The following is a 23,174-nucleotide window of genomic DNA, read 5'->3' on the forward strand; positions in this document are numbered from 1 at the left end:
GGCATTTTCAGCAGAACATTTTATCTGTATGGTAAGTTAGTTATTTTGAATATTCCAAACTGAGAAAAACTCTGTTTTAATTAAATTCCGTGCTGTGCATGGCAGTGGGTCAAAACCAGATGCAAAACCAGATGTTCTCCTGGGGCTATGAACCACTCCAGTCAATTTATTTTTTTCCTTTTTTTTCCTTTTTGAAAAGGGTTTAATAACAAAAGAATTCATTTTCCTCATGCCAATCATAATGTCTTTATAGTAGGATATGGTTCGTGGTTTGAACATGTGCAAGAGTTTTGGGAACATCACATGGATGCCAATGTACTTTTTCTCAAGTATGAAGACATGCATAAGGTAGGTTAGATGTAGCAAAAAGGTATTTTTATTACATTTAACATCGGAGTATTTAAAATACATAAAGTACAACTTTATGTCCATATTTGGGCTCCCTAATGTCTGATACCATTTTTTAAGCACTGGCATTCAGTAGCTTCTATGGACTTCCAGCACTTTAATAAACCCAGCAATTTACTGAGGAATCTGCCTGAAGCCATAGGTACCAAACTGCTCACAGAGAAGGCAGAGATGTGTAACTGCTCGGTGCTTGCTACGCTCAGTCCTGGCATTCATTTAAAAGAAACATCTTGCAGTGTGTGCTGTATCAATGAGGGGAAAAAGTGTATCATTAGTATTTTCCTATATATTCGGCATTTATTCTGCTTATTTGGTTGGTGTTACTGTCTTCTGTGAAACAATGTTGAAAACAGTTAGAGATGATTGTGTAGTATAAGGTGAACATAATTATTTGGTCCTTACAATAGGCTGGCTAATAAATTCACCTGTATTTTTTAATCAAAAATTTAGTAGATATGCTACATAGAACATTGGTTTTCATTTCCTATTGCAATCGCGTATTTTTGAGAATTAATGAAAATACTTCAAAACGTTTATTTGACTGGAAAATTAAAACAGGGAAAACGCAGCTTCTATTTCTAAACTACAGAAAGGCAAAATAAGGGTATAACTCAATAAAGTTGGGTATATTATGTCAGTTTTACAGAGCCTTCTGATAGAGCAGGATGCTAAAGGAAGATGTAATAGAATCAGAACAATTAAAAATGTTAAGTAGAATTTATTTCAAACCTGTTGTTTGAATAATGTTATATGCCTAGCCATGCACACTGGTGGATGCTGCTGAAAGCTGGTGGTCTCCCAGTATCTTCCTGCTTCCTGATAAACATTGCTATGTTGCCCTTGCAACTCCAGAAGTCTTACTCATACTGAGAAACCCTGGAATTATGGATACATAAATTAATGATTGTTTATTCTCAGATATCATCTTGCTAGGTCCTTTCTACCTACCTGAATGCAGTCCCAGAAGCTAACAATGAAGGAAGGGCTGTTCTAATATTTGTAGTCATTTATTTTTACCAAGATCAAAATCAAAGTAATTTTTATATTCCTCCAAAATACACTGGTATTCCAAAGTAATGAGTTAAGGGGGTGGTGGTATCTGAAGTAGGAACCATCAGAATTACTTCACAGTTCCCTGGTCTAATATTCGAAAAGGCAAGCTTACATGACCGTGTTCTCTGCCAACCTGTCTTACCCCAATTACTTAAATATGTTTATTTTCATAAAATTGGAAGATGGCAAAATTTTAAGACAGGGTGTTTCTACAATTCTGCATTTCCATTTCTCACGTTCATCAGGGTATAACTTATTTTGAAATATTTAAACTAATTTAAAAAGGTCAGTTAAACTATTGTAAAATAAACTACTTTTTAAATACTGTCTTACAGGACCTAGCAACGATGGTTGAGCAACTGGTGAGGTTCTTAGGAGTTTCTTATGACAAAGCACAGTTGGAATCCATGGTGGAACACTGCCATCAACTCATTGACCAGTGCTGTAATGCAGAAGCACTTCCCGTTGGCAGGGGTATGTTTAAAACCCACAATAAAACTCTTATTGTGAAAGTTGCAAGAAGCAACTGACAACTTAGTAACGTCCAGGATGTGTTAAGATGTTGGCAAAATATTGCTATGGAAATTATGGGAGATAACTGACTGTTGATGCAATTTGGGGGTTTGTTTGTTTTGAAAGAAATTTAGGTAGAAGTGACTAAAAAGGGTGGAAACCCAGGACTGACAGTGTATATTCAACACCATGCAAAACAATATGTTGGAGAGTCTTTGACCTACTTCAGTGGCTTGAGCTATTCATGTTGGGAAGACTGCACCGCTCCTTCTGAACTTTGGCATGTCATAGTCCACACAATTTCCTACGGTTCATCCTGCCCTAAGCCCTTGGTTTTAAATACATCAGATTTTCTAAAAAAGCAGATAATTCTAATTTGAAGGCATGAAATGACAAAGACCTGTATCTTTCCTTTTTCATGAGCTTTTTTCATTGCCTACTTTACCTGTTTAAAATGTATCCAGCTTCTAGATGCTTATTCTGGTGAGGTCTTTCTCTAGGAATCTGAAGTGCCCTTTAATTTGTTGATGCATCTATCCTTTGATAATGTCAAGAAATCAAGTCTTCTCTCAGCTATCTTTCTGACAAGCATAAAAAAGAGTGAACTCAGTAAGTCTCAAATTATTTTCTGTACGGCACTTAACAGCTCTTTTTAAATATGAGAGAATAAGATCAAGATGGTCAATTCCTGTGTCAGCATCACATATGCTTTATTCAGACATAAAATCACTTTGACTCAGTTACTCCAGTTTTAATTGGAACTTTCTCCCTCTCCCTTGTTTGTCCATCCCTAGCCATGTTAGCACTTCTTGGTACAGCATCATACGTGAAGCATGTTTATCATGGCTACAAACTCTTTTCAGAGGAATTGATTTACAGATTATTGTCCCTTACTGAGGGATATAATGATCTGAATACCTAGATCTGTAGGAGCCCTTTTCATACTACCTCTCTGAGCCATTCTTCATGTGCTCTGCAAATTGTATCAGCTGTAATTTTTATAGTTGTTTTCAAATCTCTGACAAAAATTTAAAGTATCGCCAGTCCTTTGCGACTACCAACTCTGAGTTAGCCACTTGTTTATGCATTTATTGTGTGTTTTGTCGACATATTTATATTTAAACCACTAAAATTACTTGCCTTACAAAAGTCTATTTTATCTTCATATTCACCTTTAATCAGTCAAACTAATCTTACCAACACTCAGGTTTGTTTGAGAGCAAGTTTGCTTTCCCATGAAAGCAGCTTCACTGGTATTCTGTACTGCCTTTGCGTCTGTCTTGGCAGAGCCTTATGCCAGTTTTCCATTACTCAGCTCAAACTATTGTCAGTTATTGACCCTGTATCACTCGTCCTGTTTGCACATTGGCACAAATATTTCAGAATGTCATACTTGGAAGAAAGCCATTGCTCACACCTCCTAGCAGGTGATTTTCACACCTTGTATGAAAAGGCTCTTGGTGCATTCTGTAGGGACTATACACTCTTGTTACTACAGTAGGACCTGGAAACCAGATATTGGATTCCTGGGCAGGTCACAGAATCATTAGTGTTGGAAATGACCTCTGGAGATCATCTGGTCCAACTCCTACCAAGGTATTGCCACCAAGAGCAGGTTACACAGGAACACCTCCGGGTGGGTTTTGAATGTCTCTACAGAGGGGAACTCCGCAACTCCCCGGTCAGCCTGTTACAGTGCTCTGCCACCCTCAGTGCAGGGAAGTTCTTCCTCATGTCGAGGTGCAACTTCTTGTGTTTTAGTTACTGGCCATTGCTCCTCACCTTGTTGCTCACTGAAAAGAGTCTGGCACCATCTTCCTGGCACCCACCTTTGAGATATTGATCTGCACTAATGAGATCCCCTCTCAGTCTGCTCTTCTCTAGACTAAACAGGCTCAGCTTCCACAATCTCTCCTCATAAGAGATGCTCCAGACCCCTGATCATCCCTGTGGTCCTCCACTGGACCCTCTTCAGTAGCTCCTTGTCTTTCTTGTACTGAGGAGCCCAGCACTGGACACAGCACTCCAGATGTGTCATCACCAGGGTCAAGTAGGAGGATCAGTTCCCTCGACCTACTGCCACACTCCAGTGCATCCCAGGATACTATTGTCCCTCCTGGCTGCAAGGGCAGCCATTGGCTCATAGTTTATCATCCACTAATTCTCCCAGGTACCTCTCAGCTGAACTGCTGTCTACTTCTCTGTCACAACTGGGAGATGGCACCTCTTTTTGCTCCAGTTCATGGTAATGAGGAGTTCTTGAAATAAATATCTCAGGTTTGCTGGTTTGAGGTAAAATTGCAGTGAAAAAGTACTTTGTAGTTTCACTGAAAGACCTGATATATTCCCTAGAGTTTCTGCTACAGTCTCCACTGTATGGTGTGTTTTCCTGCTTTTAGTTACCTTGCTTTCAATTCCTATCCTAACCTCCTCTTACTACTTAAAACTGAAAATTCATCATGTAACACAACTTGTGTCTTTTGTGAAAACAGATCATCTCATTTGCAGTAGGATTTTAAGGCACATTGCCTAACTGATTTGATTATCAACCCACTTCTCTGCTACAAAGACAAGATCACAAAATAATGAGTCTGGTAAGACCTCCTGAGGGTCTTGGATAAAGTGTTCTCTGTCTGTGCAAGATTTTACAGATAACAGAGCCACATTCTCCTCCATTGACTTGCATGTAACACAGACACCTAGGTTTGTTCCTGACCCCCACATTATGTGGAGCAGCAGTACAGCTCCGTGCTATGCACATCCCAAACCCCCCTCCTTGTCCAGTGAAAGCCAGGAAGATGGTTGTGAAAGAAAGGTGAGGTTGTAATGAAAGAGGACATAGCTGCTGGTGAGACCTTCCACAGGCAGAAAGGTCAGCTTCTATCACTGCTGGCCAGTTCATCTCCACCCAGATAAACAGGGTAATGCCAACTTTTGCTGCCTGCACCATTCTGTACGTGGCATTAGTGTTTGTTGTTCTGTAGGGGAGCCTGCAAACCCCCAGTTGAGGGGCAGAGCCTCTTATTTGTACTGTCTGCAAATCTTCCAAAAAGTATCCTCCATTTTATAATAGAGAAGGAAGGGAGCTGCAGCAGTTAATGTAATATTTTGTCATTTGTTCACTGTGTGCTTTTTATTAAAAATATCCTTATTTTGAATTTCTTTTGTTCGCTGTCTCTGGCTTTTACAATATTTTGTTACTCCAGAATGCAGCTTCATTAACAGTGCTTTGTTCCCTCTCTGTTTGTTTCTGTGACAAAGAATGGTGGCAATAACATGACAGCTTATTGTAATTTGTTTCAAGTATTTTTAATTTGTCATTAGTTACATTTACTTTATTATTTTGCTTTATTTTAGTTCTTCGTTTTTTTTTCTTTTAGCACATTGATCTTTACTCTGAAGATAAGCCTGAGCTGCTGTGAAAGCAGAACAATGATTAGATATATTACTTATATTTGACTCTTATCACATCATAATTTACACAGTTGCATGATTCAAATCATAAACCAGGTGGGTGACTTTTTGACGAGCTATCAATTCATATCGTTAAAAAGATGTTACAAATAATCCACTGTCTGTGTCCTGTATAAAACTTGTCATATGTCCCTATGTGTTGTTAGGGAGATTCAGAAATAAAAGGCTTCTCTTTCTCAAGCAGAGGAAGAAAATGTTTTATTATCATTACTGAAAGGGAAAAACAAGCTTTTATGTTTCATGCTGTACTTTATGCAATTATCGTTGTCAGAGCAAAACTGAAATCAGTATCAGATGTTTTACAATTGCAAGTGTTTCCTTAAATGTTTGTGGGTTTGGGTTTTTTTTGATGCAGAAGTTATTTGGTGAAAACAATAAATGATGCGTTTTCAGTCAGTTTCAGGTTCTTTTGATCTTTGGATCCTGAAAACAAACCAGGACAGTTATCATACCTTCAGAGTTATAGGAAAGCCCTGATTTTGTAAAATGGCCCTTGCCATGCATACATACACCATCATGTTAGTATGTAATTTGTAGATGCTTCAGACAGTTTTGTCTTTGGACTCAATTATAGAGTTGCTGCGTAAAAGCAATGGTAATTAAATTAAATGGATATTCTTCTTACGCATCACATGCATAATTAAGCTCCCTGCATGTATTTTTGTTCTTACTGTTATGATTAAACTCTCTGGTAGCATAGTCCCAATTCTCCTTTCATTTATTCCAGTTGAACAAGCCTGAGTATTTTCTTTATTTATATCCAGTATAAATGAGAAGAGAATTGGGCCTCTCAGTCTGCTTACTCCATGGGGTTTATTCACCAACAAGTAACTGTGGCTGACTTTGAGTTAAATAAATTTTGGACTGCAGTGGAGCAGTGATTAAGGAGGCTGCAGCCTTTGCCATCAGGTTGTGTTACTAGTTGGATTCAGTAGATTAGAAGAATACTCCATACAAGGAAGAAGTGTTCAGTATCCGTACTGCATCCACCAAAAGCTTCCTATTCCCTGTGTACGAAATTAAAATTTAAGTGGCACAAGCTGGGTGCATGGCACTTGTTCTCTTCTGTAGGTATAATGGAGGCACTTGTATTTAACAAGTGATTCTCTCCATACTGAGAAACATAAATCTGTTGAGAAGGATCTTTAAACATAAAATAATAGAAATTAGTAATGATACCACATCTTGATAATCAGAATTCAATAATCAGTTTAATACTCCGCATTCCATGTACTTTTTTGGATAGTTCTCTAACCAGTGTATGCTGGAGGCACAGTCATTTTGACATGTATTCTTGTTAGCTGTTCGATTTATTGGTACATTATTATTGTCTCATTGACAACCACAGTTTGAACTAAAACCAGAAATGCACTTTTAAATGAATACCCAACCCCCAATCTATATTCATTTATGATTCAGGCTAGAGTAAACTCTCACAAAAATCTGAATTCGTCCTGTATAGTACTCAGCTGATGCAGATACTGAGGTGTATAGTGCGTATTTTAAGGCTTTGTAAGGGTTGTAGCAGGCCAGTTGGGTAGGTCAGTGAATAGACTTAGGTCTTACTGAGCTTTCAATAGAAGCTAAGACTGATTAGCATCTCATAGATGATACTTAGTGCCCTACACACTTGGACTGTAGATATTTGTTGTCCTTTTATGTTTGCTCTCTGACTTGTGTTCCTCCTCTTCATTTCAGGACGAGTTGGGCTATGGAAAGACATCTTCACTGTTTCAATGAATGAGAAATTTGATTTAGTTTATAAACAGAAGATGGGAAAATGTGACCTCACGTTTGATTTTTATTTATAAAAAATGTATGCATGCGATATCCAAATATAGAAGTGCTTTATGCATTCATTTATTACCTGCTGGATAAACTACTGTAGCTATTATGTGTAACAAGATTTAAAGAAAGAAAAACAATCAAAGTAAACCATATCAGATACTATTATCTTTGATCCTGAGCAGCTGTTTATCTTCTAGTATTTTAATCCTTTCTCCACATGCAAGAACTTCCTAGACAATACTAGAGTATTCAGCTGTTATGGAATGTATTATATACGTATAAGGTATGTATCATATATGCAACTAGAATGTACACCTTTTCAGCCCCACATTGATTATTTAATGTGTTTTATAAAAACTTTTCACTAGAACCTAAATAAATGGCCATAAACCAAATAAAAAATTATTTCAGAGGGAAACAAGTAACAGGCCAAAACTGTATGCTAGAATGATCTCAGGGGTTAATTGTCACATTTATTTTTATAGCAGGTATATCGAGTATAAATAAATCCCATTCCAAAATAGCAACTGATCAAAGTGGGGTTCACGTTAGGTTCTGCACACCCTTATCTGTATAATTTGAGTAGGTTCTGTGCACTGGCATACTCTGCAAGACAGGCCTTGTTATGAAATGTAGCTGTGATTGTCACTGTAATCCTCAGACCCACCTATGCTTTCAAGGATGACAGCACACAGCTGTCTGCCTGACGGATGAGGTTCAGTTCCATGCCGAAGGTCAGCAAACAGAAGCTTCTTAAGCCCCCAACTCTTAATTCAGTCCCTCAAAACGGGGCTTAAAAGCAAGACTTCTGGTGCAGGTTTTTTCTTGAGGAATCAGTCTCTGACCTGTATTGCTTTTCTGTGTAGATGTGAATTTCACCCATTAGCTATAGTAAGAGAAGATAAGGTTCTGGATATCTTCTAGTTCCACTAACAATTTAGGGTACTTAACACTGTTTTGGGTTTGTTCTGACCCAAGTGGAATATATGTGCAAGTGTAAGCAGGCAAACAGCAGTACTGAAGGAAGATAGTAAAATATGCCACCAGGTGGGAGTATTGCACAAATTTTCATGCAGAATACAGTTTCAGTAATCGTTAGCCATGACTGGTCTGGATTGTAATCAGGATTCAAGTCTGTTTAATCTTTTTTTATTCTCTATGACAGGTACACAAACAGCCTGAAGCAGGCTGCTATCACTATTAAACTCTCAAGAATTACTTTATTGTTCTGTTAGATAATGACATCTATGCTTTTTAGATTCTTAGCTGCAGGAGGCCCATTTTTGCTAGTCAAATATTCCGCACGCCAAAAGCCGTGAGGAAGGACTAGCAGACTTTTAGTGTTTCAGTTCTGTTGGGAAACTGTCAGTTCAGCAACTGGCAAGTGGTGTAGCATGGTGTGGCTTGACAGCACTTTTCCTTGTATATTTGTGAGTGAAAATGCTTTCAGTGAAATTTTATTTCTATTTTTATATTTTTAGTACTGTATGAATATTAAGCACTACACGTTATACTTCTGTGCGTGCTTGCTTGCTTATTGAATAAAAGGTGTGTTCCATGCATTGTGGTTTGCTCATTTTTCTAGACCTCCTACTCAGCCCAGGTAGCCTTTGTACAAGCCATAGATTCTCTCCCCTACCCAACATCCTAACTTAAGACAGAAGAACCACAGAAAGACAACATCAACTGAGATGCAATGAGCTGCCTCTGACAGCGGTCCATAATGAGTGCCTGTGCAAGACTACAGTAGAGAGCACGGGACTCTATGAGCATCTTTATGTTTAATAGAGCTATTCTTGCCTACCCTTTGAGTGGTGCCTTCTGTGCTATCAGGTGAAATTAATCCAGGAGTCCAAAGTTTGGTCAGTGCTCATTCCCAGATAATCCATGCTGATACTTTGTCTTTGCATGTCTGGTCCCTGAAAGCATTTCATTCTTTCTTAACATCTGTAGGTAGTAAGCACCTTCCTATTTTGACAGCTTGAACTTTCAGGACTCAGCCAAATATCACCATGACTCTATACAAATGCAGACACCCCTTGGCCAGATGCCCCAAATTGCCTCTGGAGAGAATGCCTCCTTGATCCAAATGCACTGCCAATCAAGAAGCAAAAATACCGGAAAACCAACAGAATGATTCTTTTCTGCCCTCAGCATTCAAATTTGTTAAGCTGCTTCTGCTGAGGTAACTGCTGCAGAGTTAGCGTGCTAGCGAGATTTATCATAGTTATGCAGCTGGTAGCCCATTTAGTGATACAAATTTGCAAGACACGGGGAGGATTTGGAGGCTTCATTGCAATGATAATTCAGATCACCAACAGGCATCCTCCTTTCCTGTAAAGAACTGAGTACCCTAAATGTTGGTTCAAACCAGCCATCACTGGCCATATATCTTCATGGAAATACCAAATATATGTCTTCACTAGGATCGTGGTTTAAGCCCAGCTGGTAATTCAGAACCATGCAGCCACGCTCTCACTTCCCCTCTTTTCCCCTGTCCTCGTCCTCAGAGGGATGGGGAGGAGAATCAAAAGAATGTAACTCCCACAGGTTGAGATAAGAGCAGTCCAGTAATTAAGGCATAACACAAAACCACTGCTGCTACCACCACCAATAATAATGATCAGGGAAATAACAAGGGGAGAGAATACAACCGCTCACCACCCACTGACTGATACCCAGCCCGACCCAAGCAGCGATGTAGCCCTTTCAGGTAAGTGCCCCCAGTTTATATACTGGGCATGACGTGCTGTGGTATGAAATACCCCTTTTGTTAGTTTGGGTCAGGTGTCCTGTCTCGGCTTGCTCCCGGCTTCCTGTGCTCCTCCTCACTGGCAGAGCATAAGACTGAAAAGTCCTTAATCGATGTAAATGTTACTGAGCAACAACTAAAAACATCAGTGTTATCAACGTTGTTCTCAGGCTAAAGTTGAAAACACAGCACTGCAACAGCTACGAGGAGTAAGAAAGATAACTTATAACTGAACCCAGGACAGCTGGATCAACCAGGTACATGTCAAGGCTTTAGCCATGAAGCCCCAAGAAAGCCCTAGGGCTGTGCTAAGCACCACTGTGGCTCTTGGCTCTGCAGCTTCAGTCGGAGAAGTGTCTCAAAAATGTCAGCTGCATTAAGTTGCTTCCCTCAGTAAGAGCCTCCCAAAGCATTAACATCAAGGAACTGAGAGGAAACTAATCTAGGTAAGAAAGTTTTGCACGGTTTTGTATACAAAAGGTTTAAGTGTTGATTCAATGAAGTTGGGCAGTAAAGGGAAAAGACAAGAAAACTAACAAGTAACCATTAAAGATTCTCAGCACTTGTGTATAAGCATCACAACACAACATGGCACCAGTCGTTCTTGCAATAATCATAAAGATTTATAGGCTTGAGTTACCATTATTGTAAGCCATTCAGTCCTGCTAGGCTGTAAAGCAATGCCAGTTAGTAGCTACTAGCAAAGGTTTAGAGGGGGGATTGAGGAACAGCATTTGCCTCTTCAGTCAAAAGAAAAAGGTTAAACAGAGATTCAGCTGAATCAAATAACAGTGACAAAAATAATCCCAAACCCTATGACAATAGCCATGGAAGGGACACAGTACAGAAACAATGACACGTAATCTCACTACATAATCCATTTGTTTTCTTTAGTGCTGGATCTGCAGACTGGTGTCCTCTAGTGTCTGAATCATTAAACATATGCAGATGAGCATTTTCTGCTACCTGTCATGGTATATATCGCACAGGGAGAACAGAAATAAATTGCAGCCACTAGTCAGCTCATTCTGGCACTGGAAGGTAAGTCTGCAAAAATGATCACCTTCAGTTAAAAATAAAACCCAGATTTCGGCACGGTGAGGTTTAGACCTCAGTGCCGGGTCAGACTCCAGTGAAAACTGCTGTTCTGCCTTCAGAGAGCAGCAAGGAAGTCAACAACACTAATGCCACTCTGCCTTGGCCTAACTGCTTATAAATCACCCGTCTAATGTAAAAGATGGCTTCAATGGGCAAGTGCTTGCAAATCCTGCAGGCAGACTGGAACAAGGCCTCTTTCCAGCTCTCAGGCTTGAACCTCTGTGCATGTAACATCCAGTATCCTTCTGAAAGCATTGGAGCTGTGTGGTCTTTAAAAACAAATGCAAGAAAAGTTCACAAAAACTCAGGGTGATTTTTCTGTGCTTTAGGACTCTAGCATGTGGGAATTACTATTACCAGTGTGGGACTCCATACCAGAAATTGGTTTTAGAAACAGTGAAGCTGTTGGCACCATCAGATAGAGGAAACAAAGGAACCTACGTGAGGTTCTTTTGGCAAGCTGTGCTGCACTAGTATCATTTTTCTGGGCTTTGCCACTTCATCAGTGGGTAAAATTGTAAAGCCACGCAACAACTTTTGCTGGAGTTCTCACTGTGCACAGATGACAAGCCCTAGAAATGCATGCCTTAGTAGTTTTAGAAGCTACCACCTCCAGCTGTCCACTATGTCTCTCTGCCAGAAACGGCCACCATGGAGGAGAGAGAGCAGAAACAAATGTGTGCTGGCTCCTCAGCTGCTGTAATTTACAGGCTGAAATACTAACTTCAGCTGATGTGGATGCTGGTTTTAGATAATGGGCTGATTTGTGAACTGCAGCTGCAAGGAGCAAAAGCATGTCCTCGGGTGCTGCCCTGGATGGGAGACGATCATCCACGGCCTTGTCAGGGCTCTTCTCAAGACCTCTGCAACCAGCTGAATGCAGCCTCTGCTTGTGAACGTTTGGACTGAGTTTCGCCTGTGAAGGATGGTCTATAAAGGTGGAATCATGTCCTTCGGCAAGAAGGGGAGACAGTTCCATGCTGCCAAATGGAGCAAATTAACCAAAACCTACTTTTAGAAAGAATATTTTTTGTAGGAGGGAGTACTGCAATAAGACATGCTGTGTGACAGCATGCAAGATGCAGAGAGAACGGTAATGTAATGGCAGCTGACTGTTCAGACTGATTCTAATCACAGTCAGTGATATGCTGACTTGCTTGATATGTGTGGTACGAGTGATATTCAAAGTAACTGCCACCCAGACATTAAATACACTGTCACCATCCCTGTCATACACTCAGCTTTTGCCAGCACTGAACATAAGATGACAGTTTAATCCTTGCATGCAGATAGCAGTAACACAGCTGGTGTAACAGTGTGCTAAGACATCAACCCTCACAGGCCTTACATCTGTTCTTACAGCTTTGGAAAAGAGTCACCCATAAAATATGTGAGAGCTCAAAGAACTCAGCACGAATGAACCAATTAGAAGAAAACAAGAACCAATGGAAATGATTAGATTTCACGCTCCACTGGGAAGGCAGGAATTTATTTTTGCCCCTATATTACATCATCAAATGGTTGTGGCTTAATACATAAAAACTTACCAGAGGAAACAAAGGTGATGGTGAATATTCCCTAGTCAAAGCTTGCACCACTCCAGATTTTAACTTCTCCCAGGTTATTCACGTACCACTCTTGTTTGTTTCTGCGCCTTAGTTGTTTCTGGTGCTGCACCTTCCCCCCCCCCCCCCCCCCCCCCCCAGAAAAAAAGGTGGTTCTAACATTACCGAAGCTGATAGTCCTGGAAATGCTGCAGGAAACTTTCACTTCCTGGGATTGCCACCACTCCATACTTGGTAGGATTTAAACCTACGGAAGGGGATCCATGGTGGGTTTCTAGTTCACCTTTAACCACCCTCCTTCAGCCACACATGCTTAGGGGTCGATCTCTCCTAACAGCCAGATGTTTTTGGACATGTTCATTGTTCCCTCAGTAAATCCCAGTGAGATTAGAGACTGAAACTAGTTCTGATTTTATTTTTACTATTAAAGACCTGTGTAACCTCTGTATTCTAAACAGAATGAAAAGAGAAGTTGTGGATGCCCTACTAACGCTCCCTCCACTACTCCTCAGTTCTGGGCTCAGCCAGTGGGCACACTGATGTACAGAAAGAATGGAATTTGCCATGGTGATAACAGTGTCTGACTTGATTAACAACATCACTTAGGAAAACAAGACATTGTAAAAGCAATATATTCCTTACTAACTACCTTAAGCTTGAAAGAAGAGAAAAAAGGACTGATAAAAGGAGCACATCTGCACTAGAAGGTGCAAAGACAAAACAAGTATCAGAAAAACATGCAGTCAACAAGAAACAGCAGTAACTGAGAGAAAGTGGCAGGGGAAGCTCACAACCACTCAATTCATGACTGAAAAATCTTGCTTCCCCACACCTTCACAGAGCATGCCTACTAATTTACATGGCAAGCAAGAAAGGTTTACCTAGTAGAAGATAGAGTACTAACTAATCATATATTAAGTAACTTTTGACCAATGAAAAGTTATTTCTTTGTTCTCTGAAATTTATATAATCTGGTGCATACAAAACTCATATATGGGGGCTATCACAAGTCAAATGAAGCATGTCATTGGGAAAAGCCAGTGTGGATTCACCAGGGGCAAATCGTGCTTGACCAACCTGACTGCCTTCTACAACAAAGTAACCTGTTTGGTCCATGTGGGGCAAGGATGGACACTGTCTACCTGGATGTCTCCAAGGCTTTTTATGCAGATTCCCAGAGAAATTTCCATGTTACAGTCTTGACGAGTGTTCTGTGAGGTGGGTGAGGAACAGGCTCACAGGTCACACCCAGAGGGTGCTGGTAAATAGCTCCTTCTCCAGCTGGCAATCTGTCACTCATGGGGTCCCCCAGGGATCAATATTGGGCCCAATGCAGTTTAATATTTCTGTAAGTGATATGGATGATGTACCCTGACAAAGCTTGCCAATGATACCAAACTGAGTGGGGAAGTGGACACTTTGGAAGGGAGAGCAACCCTGTAGGAAGACTGGATAGGCTGGAAGAGTGGGCTAGCAAGAGCCTTTCGAAGTTCAACAAGGACAAGTGAGAGGTCTTGCACCCGAGGAAACACAATCCAGGAATGCAGCACAGACTGGGATCTACCTGGCTGGGGAGTAGCTCTGCGGAAAGTGTCCTGGGGGGCGTGGTGGGCAGCAGGCTCGGTGTGAGTGAACAGTGTGCTGCTGCAGCAAAGAAAGCCAACAGGATGCTGGGTTCCATCAACAAAGGCTTCACCAGCAGACATAAAGATGTCATTATCCCACTCAGCACTTGTTTGCCACACCTGGACAACACTGTGTTCAGTTTTGTTCCCTGCTATACAAAAAACCTCTGGACAGGCTGGAGAGTCCAGAGAAGACCACAAGGATCATCAAAGGACTGGGAAGCCTGCTGTATGAGGAAAGGCTGAGAGAGCTGGGTTTGTTCAGGCTAGAGAAAAGAGGGATCAGAGGAGACCGTATCAGTATGTCCCAGTATTTAAAGGGTAGCTACGAAGAAGATGGAGATTTATTGTTATTTTTTTTTCCCCACAGGAAAGCACAAGTTACTCCTGGGGAAATTCTGCCTGGATACAAGGAAATTTTTCCCAACAAAGTCAGCCATTGGAATAATCTGCCCAGTGATGCGGTGGATTCCCCAACACTGGACACTTAAGATTTGCCTGGACAGGGTGCTGGGACATTTGGTCTTGGTTGTGCTTTGCCAAGAAAGGTTGGCCCACCTGATCCTTGAGGTCTCTTCCAACCTGATTCTAAGGCATGCAGCTGTGTGGAGCTTCCATCTAGCAGTCTGTTTTGCAAAACAGCTCACAATAAAACACCTCGGCTCTGTGCATACATTGGTGTTTTGCACACACTTCTGGGACAACACACCACGGCCACGACCACCAGAGCTGCGCCTGGGGTTATCCCACTTCCCGGTGGCTCCGGGCTCTGGAAAGGCCTCCTCCCGGCGGCTGCGGTGGGCCCTGGGCTATTGCTGCCCACCTCCCGGGAGCCGGAGGTGGTTGTGAGGGCTGCTGGGGCTCCGAGGGGTGGCACAACGCGGCCCTTCTTCTCCCACCGCCCTTCCGCCCGCCCACCTCCCTCAGCCGGCCCCGGCCCGGCCCCGACTGCAGAGCTCCTGGGCAGGGGAGGGCAGGGCAGGGCAGGGCGAGCCCCAGCACACCCTTTACGCAACAGAGCCCTGCGTTACCGTTGCCATGCGAACGGCGGCGCCTCTGCCCAATCAGGTGCGAAGGACGCTGTTACTACGCCAACGGCGTCCAGCCACAGAGCAGTTCGAAGCGGCGCTGGACGGTGCAGGTAGCGACGGGTCCAGCTCTCTCGGCGCGGGTCGCAGGGAAAGGACTGGAGCTACGGAGCCCGGAGACCCCTGCAGGTCGGTGTGGGAAATTGGCAGGGAGCAGCAAGGGACGTCCGGAACTGACGGCCGCCTTGCAGCGCCCTAGCGCAGAGTGGGACCTGGAACAGAGGTGAAAAAGCTCCGGGTTGAGAGTCTATTCGTGAGGGCCGGGGGGGCACCTGTCTCCCTGTGTAAGTCACTTCAGTTAAGCACTGTAATTGTCTGTCCTCTAATGATAAGCACAGCCTGAAGCAAAGCAGAAGTGCTGCACGATTTGCTTGTACCAAACTGCTCTGGAGGCTGGGGTGAGGGACTGCTGGTACAGAGTGGGCTCTGGTGGCTCTGAGCTTCGAGCTCTGCCAGGGTAAGGGCTGCAGGTTTACACTGAAGAAAAGACAGTGGCTGTTGAAATAATCCGCTGTTAACTTAAAGAAGAGTAAAGTAAGAAAGCAAACTAGCTCATGAGGAAGGCCATTCCTACCTGGATCTGATAACAAAGATTCTGGTATATATGTGGTTTATTCAATAGCTCTGTTTGCCAAGACAAAGTTGAAAAAGTTCTGTTTCACCTTTGCAAGAACTAAAGGGGACGATATGTGAATGAGAGGAAGAGTACAGGAATCAGAGGAAGAGGTAACTTCTCAATTCCTGACCATGACTGAGCCATGAGTGGCAGGGTGTGTAAAAACCTATGGGCAACCTCCTAGGCCGGTTTTCCCCTCCAGTGCTTTGGAACTTCACTCCTAAACAAATGTGAAGTCTGTATATATTAGCAGAACCCGTAGACAATGTGTGCTGTCATCCTGGCAATACCAGAGAGGGAAAACTCACCTCAGTGTGCTGGGACTGGGTTTATGCCGACAGAGCCCTCTTCTGTAAGAAGCAAGAAAAAGATGTCTCTTGGTCTGATGGAAGAGGAACAGAAAATGCAGCAAATCAAATGCCAAACACAACAGCTACCAGAAACGGCGACAACAGATGCTGCAGCCACTCCAAAAACATTGACAGATACTTCAGCGACACCAAAACCAGACTGACAGATGCAACAGCCAGTCAAAACCCAGTGACAGCGCAGCTAGTCTAATCCCAGTGACACATACTACAGCCACTCCAATCCCAGTGAAAGACAGTGAAACATCTCCAACCCGTGAAAAGGCAGGAATCCCTTGGAAAACCACTGGGAAAAGCCCTGAAAAAAAGCTCTGTTAAAAGCCTTGGCTAAAGCCCTAGCAAAATGCCTAACAAAAGCCTAAAGAAAAGAATTTCAAGAAGTCCTGGCAAAATTCCTTGTAAAAGCATGGGTAAATGCCACTGAAAGACCCTGACAAACAGAGGAAAATTCCTAGCAAAACCCATGGTAAAAGCCCTTACAAAAGTACTGGCAATATTCCTGGAAAAAAAACTTTCGAAGTTCTTGCCAAAATATCTGTCAAAAGTACTGGGAAAAGCCTTGGATTTCTTGGGATTTTGCCAGGGTGTTTTCTGATGCATTTCCCAAAATTTTTCCATGGATTTTAGCAGGACCTTTTCTGAGGCTTTTGCAGTGATATTATCAAAGCCCTTCCCAAAGTCTCTCACAAACCCCACTGTAAAAGCATTTGTGGAAGCCTTTGGGAAATGCTGGCAAAACCTCTGGGAAAAGCCAGTCAATATGCCTGGCCAAAACTGTGGCAAAATCTCAGGCAAAATCCATAGCAAAAGCCAAGCCATAACCCATGAGAAAATCCCTGTCAAAATTGCTGGCAAAAGCCCTGAAAGTATCCATGTAAATAGCCCTGGCAAGAGCCATGGCAAACAACTGGGCAAATCCTTGGGAAATTCCAGGTAAAAAACCTGTCAGAAGGCTTGGCAGAAGCCCTGGCAAAGGGCTTCAGAGAATCCCTGGCAAAATCTGTGGTGAAAGCCCTGGACAAAAAAATCCTTAAAGTAATCCTGGGTAAATCACTGTGAAAAGCCCTGGCAAAAGTCTTGGGAAAATACAATACCTGGGAAAACTGCTGGCAAAACCCCCTCAAAAATCTTAGCTAAAATCCTTGGCAAAAGCCTTGCAAAAGCCCTGGCAAAGGCTTTGGCATAATCCCTGGCTAAAGCCCTGGCAAAATCCGTGGTAAAAACCCTGGCCAAAGCCTTGGAATAGTCCTTAGCAAAGGCCTGGCAAAAGACAGGGATCCCCTGGAAAACCACCGGGGAAAACCACCCTGAGAAAATCGCTGTTAAAAGCCTTGTCACAAACCCTGGCAAAAGCCTTGGAAAAAACCCTGTCAAAATCCCTGACAAAAGCCTAAGGAAAAGCCTTTACAGAAGTCCTGGCAAAATTCCTTGCAAAAGCCTTGGCAAAAATCCCCCGGAAAGACCTTGACAGAATTGCTGACAAAAGCCTTGACATTTGTAGGAAACCTCCTGGCAAAAGCCTTGGTAAAAGCCTTTACAAAAGTCCTGTCAAATTCCTGGAAAAAAACCTTGCCGAGTTTCTGCCAAAATCTCTGTCAAAAGTACTGGGAAAAGCCTTGGCCAAATGCCTGGAAAAAACCAAGACAAGGCTTTTGCCAAGGTTTTGCCAGTGAATTTAGCAAAGTTTTCCCAGGCATTTGGCCAAGTCTTTTGCCAGGGTTTTTGCCAGAGCATTTGCCAGGGATTGTGCTATGGCTCTGACAGGGCTTTTGTCAGGGCTTTTATTGAGGAATTTTCCAGTGCTTTTTCCAGATTCTTTCCCATGGATTTTAGCAGGACCTTTTCTGAGGCTTTTGCAGTGATATTATCAAAGCCCTTCCCAAAGTCTCTCACAAACCCCACTGTAAAAGCGTTTGTGGAAGCCTTTGGGAAACGCTGGCAAAACCTCTGGGAAAAGCCAGTCAATATGCCTGGCCAAAGCTGTGGCAAAAGCTCAGGCAAAATCCATAGCAAAAGCCAAGGCATAACCCATGAGAAAATCCCTGTCAAAATTGCTGGCAAAAGCCCTGACAGTATCCATGTAAATAGCCCTGGCAAGAGCCATGGCAAACAACTGGGCAAATCCTTGGGAAATTCCAGATAAAAGACCTGTCAGAAGGCTTGGCAGAAGCCCTGGCAAAGGGCTTCAGAGAATCCCTGGCAAAATCTGTGGTGAAAGCCCTGGAAAAAAAAATCCTTAAGGAAATCCTGGGTAAATCACTGTGAAAAGCCCTGGCAAAAGTCTTGGGAAAATACAATACCTGGGAAAACTGCTGGCAAAACCCCAGCTAAAATCCTTGGCAAAAGCCTTGCAAAAGCCCTGGCAAAGGCTTTGGCAAAATCCCTGGCTAAAGCCTTACAAAATCTTTGGTATAATACCTGGCCGAAGCCTTGGAATAGTCCTTAGCAAAGGCCTGGCAAAAGGCAGGGATCCCCTGGAAACTACTGGGGAAAACCACCGGGGAAAACCACCCTGAGAAAATCGCTGTTAAAAGCCTTGTCACAAACCCTGGCAAAAGCCTTGGAAAAAGCCCTGTCAAAATCCCTGACAAAAGCCTAAGGAAAAGCCTTTACAGAAGTCCTGGCAAAATTCCTTGCAAAAGCCTTGGCAAAAATCCCCCAGAAAGACCTTGACAGAATTGCTGACAAAAGCCTTACATTTGTAGGAAACCTCCTGGACAAAAGCCTTGGTAAAAGCCTTTAACAAAAGTCCTGTCAAATTCCTGGAAAACCTTGCCGAGTTTCTGCCAAAATCTCTGTCAAAAGTACTGGGAAAGCCTTGGCCAAACGCCTGGAAAAAACCAAGACAAGGCTTTTGCCAAGGTTTTGCCAGTGAATTTAGCAAAGTTTTCCCAGGCATTTGGCCAAGTCTTTTGCCAGGGTTTTTGCCAGAGCATTTGCCAGGGATTGTGCTATGGCTCTGACAGGGCTTTTGTCAGGGCTTTTATTGAGGAATTTTCCAGTGCTTTTTCCAGATTCTTTCCCATGGATTTTAGCAGGACCTTTTCTGAGGCTTTTGCAATGATATTATCAAAGCCCTTCCCAAAGTCTCTCACAAACCCCACTGTAAAAGCGTTTGTGGAAGCCTTTGAAAACGCTGGCAAAACCTCTGGGAAAAGCCAGTCAATATGCCTGGCCAAAGCTGTGGCAAAATCCCTGGCAAAATCTTTTGCAAAATCCTTCACAAAATCTTCGGCAAAAGCTCAGGCAAAATCCATAGCAAAAGCCAAGCCATAATCCATGAGAAAATCCCTGTCAAAATTGCTGGCAAAAGCCATGAAGGTATCCATGTAAATAGCCCTGGCAAGAGCCATGGCAAACAACTGGGCAAATCCTTGGGAAATTCCAGATAAAAGACCTGTCAGAAGGCTTGGCAGAAGCCCTGGCAAAAGGCTTCAGAGAATCCCTGGCAAAATCTGTGGTGAAAGCCCTGGAAAAAAAATCCTTAAAGAAATCCTGGGTAAATCACTGTGAAAAGCCCTGGCAAAAGTCTTGGGAAAATACAATACCTGGGAAAACTGCTGGCAAAACCCCCTCAAAAATCTTAGCTAAAATCCTTGGCAAAAGCCTTGCAAAAGCCCTGGCAAAGGCTTTGGCATAATCCCTGGCTAAAGCCCTGGCAAAATCCGTGGTAAAAACCCTGGCCAAAGCCTTGGAATAGTCCTTAGCAAAGGCCTGGCAAAAGGCAGGGATCCCCTGGAAAACCACCGGGGAAAACCACCCTGAGAAAATCGCTGTTAAAAGCCTTGTCACAAACCCTGGCAAAAGCCTTGGAAAAAGCCCTGTCAAAATCCCTGACAAAAGCCTAAGGAAAAGCCTTTACAGAAGTCCTGGCAAAATTCCTTGCAAAAGCCTTGGCAAAAATCCCCCAGAAAGACCTTGACAGAATTGCTGACAAAAGCCTTGACATTTGTAGGAAACCTCCTGGCAAAAGCCTTGGTAAAAGCCTTTACAAAAGTCCTGTCAAATTCCTGGAAAAAAACCTTGCCGAGTTTCTGCCAAAATCTCTGTCAAAAGTACTGGGAAAAGCCTTGGCCAAATGCCTGGAAAAAACCAAGACAAGGCTTTTGCCAAGGTTTTGCCAGTGAATTTAGCAAAGTTTTCCCAGGCATTTGGCCAAGTCTTTTGCCAGGGTTTTTGCCAGAGCATTTGCCAGGGATTGTGCTATGGCCATGGATTTTAGCAGGACCTTTTCTGAGGCTTTTGCAGTGATATTATCAAAGCCCTTCCCAAAGTCTCTCACAAACCCCACTGTAAAAGCGTTTGTGGAAGCCTTGGGGAAACGCTGGCAAAATCTCTGGGAAAAGCCAGTCAATATGCCTGGCCATAGCTGTGGCAATAGCTCAGGCAAAATCCATAGCAAAAGCCAAGGCATAACCCATGAGAAAATCCCTGTCAAAATTGCTGGCAAAAGCCCTGACAGTATCCATGTAAATAGCCCTGGCAAGAGCCATGGCAAACAACTGGGCAAATCCTTGGGAAATTCCAGATAAAAGACCTGTCAGAAGGCTTGGCAGAAGCCCTGGCAAAGGGCTTCAGAGAATCCCTGGCAAAATCTGTGGTGAAAGCCCTGGAAAAAAAAATCCTTAAGGAAATCCTGGGTAAATCACTGTGAAAAGCCCTGGCAAAAGTCTTGGCAAAATACAATACCTGGGAAAACCGCTGGCAAAACCCCAGCTAAAATCCTTGGCAAAAGCCTTGCAAAAGCCCTGGCAAAGGCTTTGGCAAAATCCCTGGCTAAAGCCTTACAAAATCTTTGGTATAATACCTGGCCGAAGCCTTGGAATAGTCCTTAGCAAAGGCCTGGCAAAAGGCAGGGATCCCCTGGAAACTACTGGGGAAAACCACCGGGGAAAACCACCCTGAGAAAATCGCTGTTAAAAGCCTTGTCACAAACCCTGGCAAAAGCCTTGGAAAAAGCCCTGTCAAAATCCCTGACAAAAGCCTAAGGAAAAGCCTTTACAGAAGTCCTGGCAAAATTCCTTGCAAAAGCCTTGGCAAAAATCCCCCAGAAAGACCTTGACAGAATTGCTGACAAAAGCCTTGACATTTGTAGGAAACCTCCTGGCAAAAGCCTTGGTAAAAGCCTTTACAAAAGTCCTGTCAAATTCCTGGAAAAAAACCTTGCCGAGTTTCTGCCAAAATCTCTGTCAAAAGTACTGGGAAAAGCCTTGGCCAAATGCCTGGAAAAAACCAAGACAAGGCTTTTGCCAAGGTTTTGCCAGTGAATTTAGCAAAGTTTTCCCAGGCATTTGGCCAAGTCTTTTGCCAGGGTTTTTGCCAGAGCACTTGCCAGGGATTGTGCTATGGCTTTGACAGGGCTTTTGTCAGGGCTTTTATTGAGGAATTTTCCAATGCTTTTTCCAGATTCTTTCCCATGGATTTTAGCAGGACCTTTTCTGAGGCTTTTGCAGTGATATTATCAAAGCCCTTCCCAAAGTCTCTCACAAACCCCACTGTAAAAGCGTTTGTGGAAGCCTTTGAAAACGCTGGCAAAACCTCTGGGAAAAGCCAGTCAATATGCCTGGCCATAGCTGTGGCAATAGCTCAGGCAAAACCTTTTGCAAAATCCTTCACAAAATCTTTGGCAAAAGCTCAGGCAAAATCCATAGCAAAAGCCAAGCCATAATCCATGAGAAAATCCCTGTCAAAATTGCTGGCAAAAGCCATGAAGGTATCCATGTAAATAGCCCTGGCAAGAGCCATGGCAAACAACTGGGCAAATCCTTGGGAAATTCCAGATAAAAGACCTGTCAGAAGGCTTGGCAGAAGCCCTGGCAAAAGGCTTCAGAGAATCCCTGGCAAAATCTGTGGTGAAAGCCCTGGAAAAAAAATCCTTAAAGAAATCCTGGGTAAATCACTGTGAAAAGCCCTGGCAAAAGTCTTGGGAAAATACAATACCTGGGAAAACTGCTGGCAAAACCCCCTCAAAAATCTTAGCTAAAATCCTTGGCAAAAGCCTTGCAAAAGCCCTGGCAAAGGCTTTGGCATAATCCCTGGCTAAAGCCCTGGCAAAATCCGTGGTAAAAACCCTGGCCAAAGCCTTGGAATAGTCCTTAGCAAAGGCCTGGCAAAAGGCAGGGATCCCCTGGAAAACCACCGGGGAAAACCACCCTGAGAAAATCGCTGTTAAAAGCCTTGTCACAAACCCTGGCAAAAGCCTTGGAAAAAGCCCTGTCAAAATCCCTGACAAAAGCCTAAGGAAAAGCCTTTACAGAAGTCCTGGCAAAATTCCTTGCAAAAGCCTTGGCAAAAATCCCCCGGAAAGACCTTGACAGAATTGCTGACAAAAGCCTTGACATTTGTAGGAAACCTCCTGGCAAAAGCCTTGGTAAAAGCCTTTACAAAAGTCCTGTCAAATTCCTGGAAAAAAACCTTGCCGAGTTTCTGCCAAAATCTCTGTCAAAAGTACTGGGAAAAGCCTTGGCCAAATGCCTGGAAAAAACCAAGACAAGGCTTTTGCCAAGGTTTTGCCAGTGAATTTAGCAAAGTTTTCCCAGGCATTTGGCCAAGTCTTTTGCCAGGGTTTTTGCCAGAGCATTTGCCAGGGATTGTGCTATGGCTCTAACAGGGCTTTTTTCAGGGCTGTTATTGAGGAATTTTCCAATGCTTTTTCCAGATTCTTTCCCATGGATTTTAGCAGGACCTTTTCTGAGGCTTTTGCAGTGATATTGTCAAAGCCCTTCCCAAAGTCTCTCACAAACCCCACTGTAAAAGCGTTTGTGGAAGCCTTGGGGAAACGCTGGCAAAATCTCTGGGAAAAGCCAGTCAATATGCCTGGCCATAG

The 23,174-nt window shown here is 43.0% G+C and overlaps 1 protein-coding gene across 2 annotated transcripts in view; it reads left to right on the top strand.

The window, feature by feature from the left end:
• SULT4A1 (sulfotransferase family 4A member 1) overlaps positions 1–8,796 on the top strand; it is a 31,892-nt gene extending 23,096 nt beyond the window's left edge. Inside the window, exons 5-8 of one of the 2 annotated variants that reach the window (XR_009726367.1) lie at positions 254–348; positions 1,797–1,935; positions 5,355–5,484; positions 7,147–7,282. Coding sequence is in view for 1 of the 2 variants with exons in the window: in XM_061359254.1 (XP_061215238.1) it covers positions 254–348; positions 1,797–1,935; positions 7,147–7,259 (347 nt within the window). In the remaining variant the exon portion in view is untranslated. Of the gene's footprint in view, positions 1–253; positions 349–1,796; positions 1,936–5,354; positions 5,485–7,146 lie in introns of both variants that reach the window. The other variant, XM_061359254.1, reaches the window with a different exon arrangement.
• Positions 8,797–23,174: the final 14,378 nt, after the last annotated feature.

Source organism: Neopsephotus bourkii, unplaced genomic scaffold, assembly GCF_033783945.1.
Source record: "Neopsephotus bourkii isolate Nb327-2 ecotype Australia unplaced genomic scaffold, CSIRO-AGI_Nbou_v1 NB_107, whole genome shotgun sequence".
NCBI classification, from domain to species: domain Eukaryota; kingdom Metazoa; phylum Chordata; class Aves; order Psittaciformes; family Psittacidae; genus Neopsephotus; species Neopsephotus bourkii.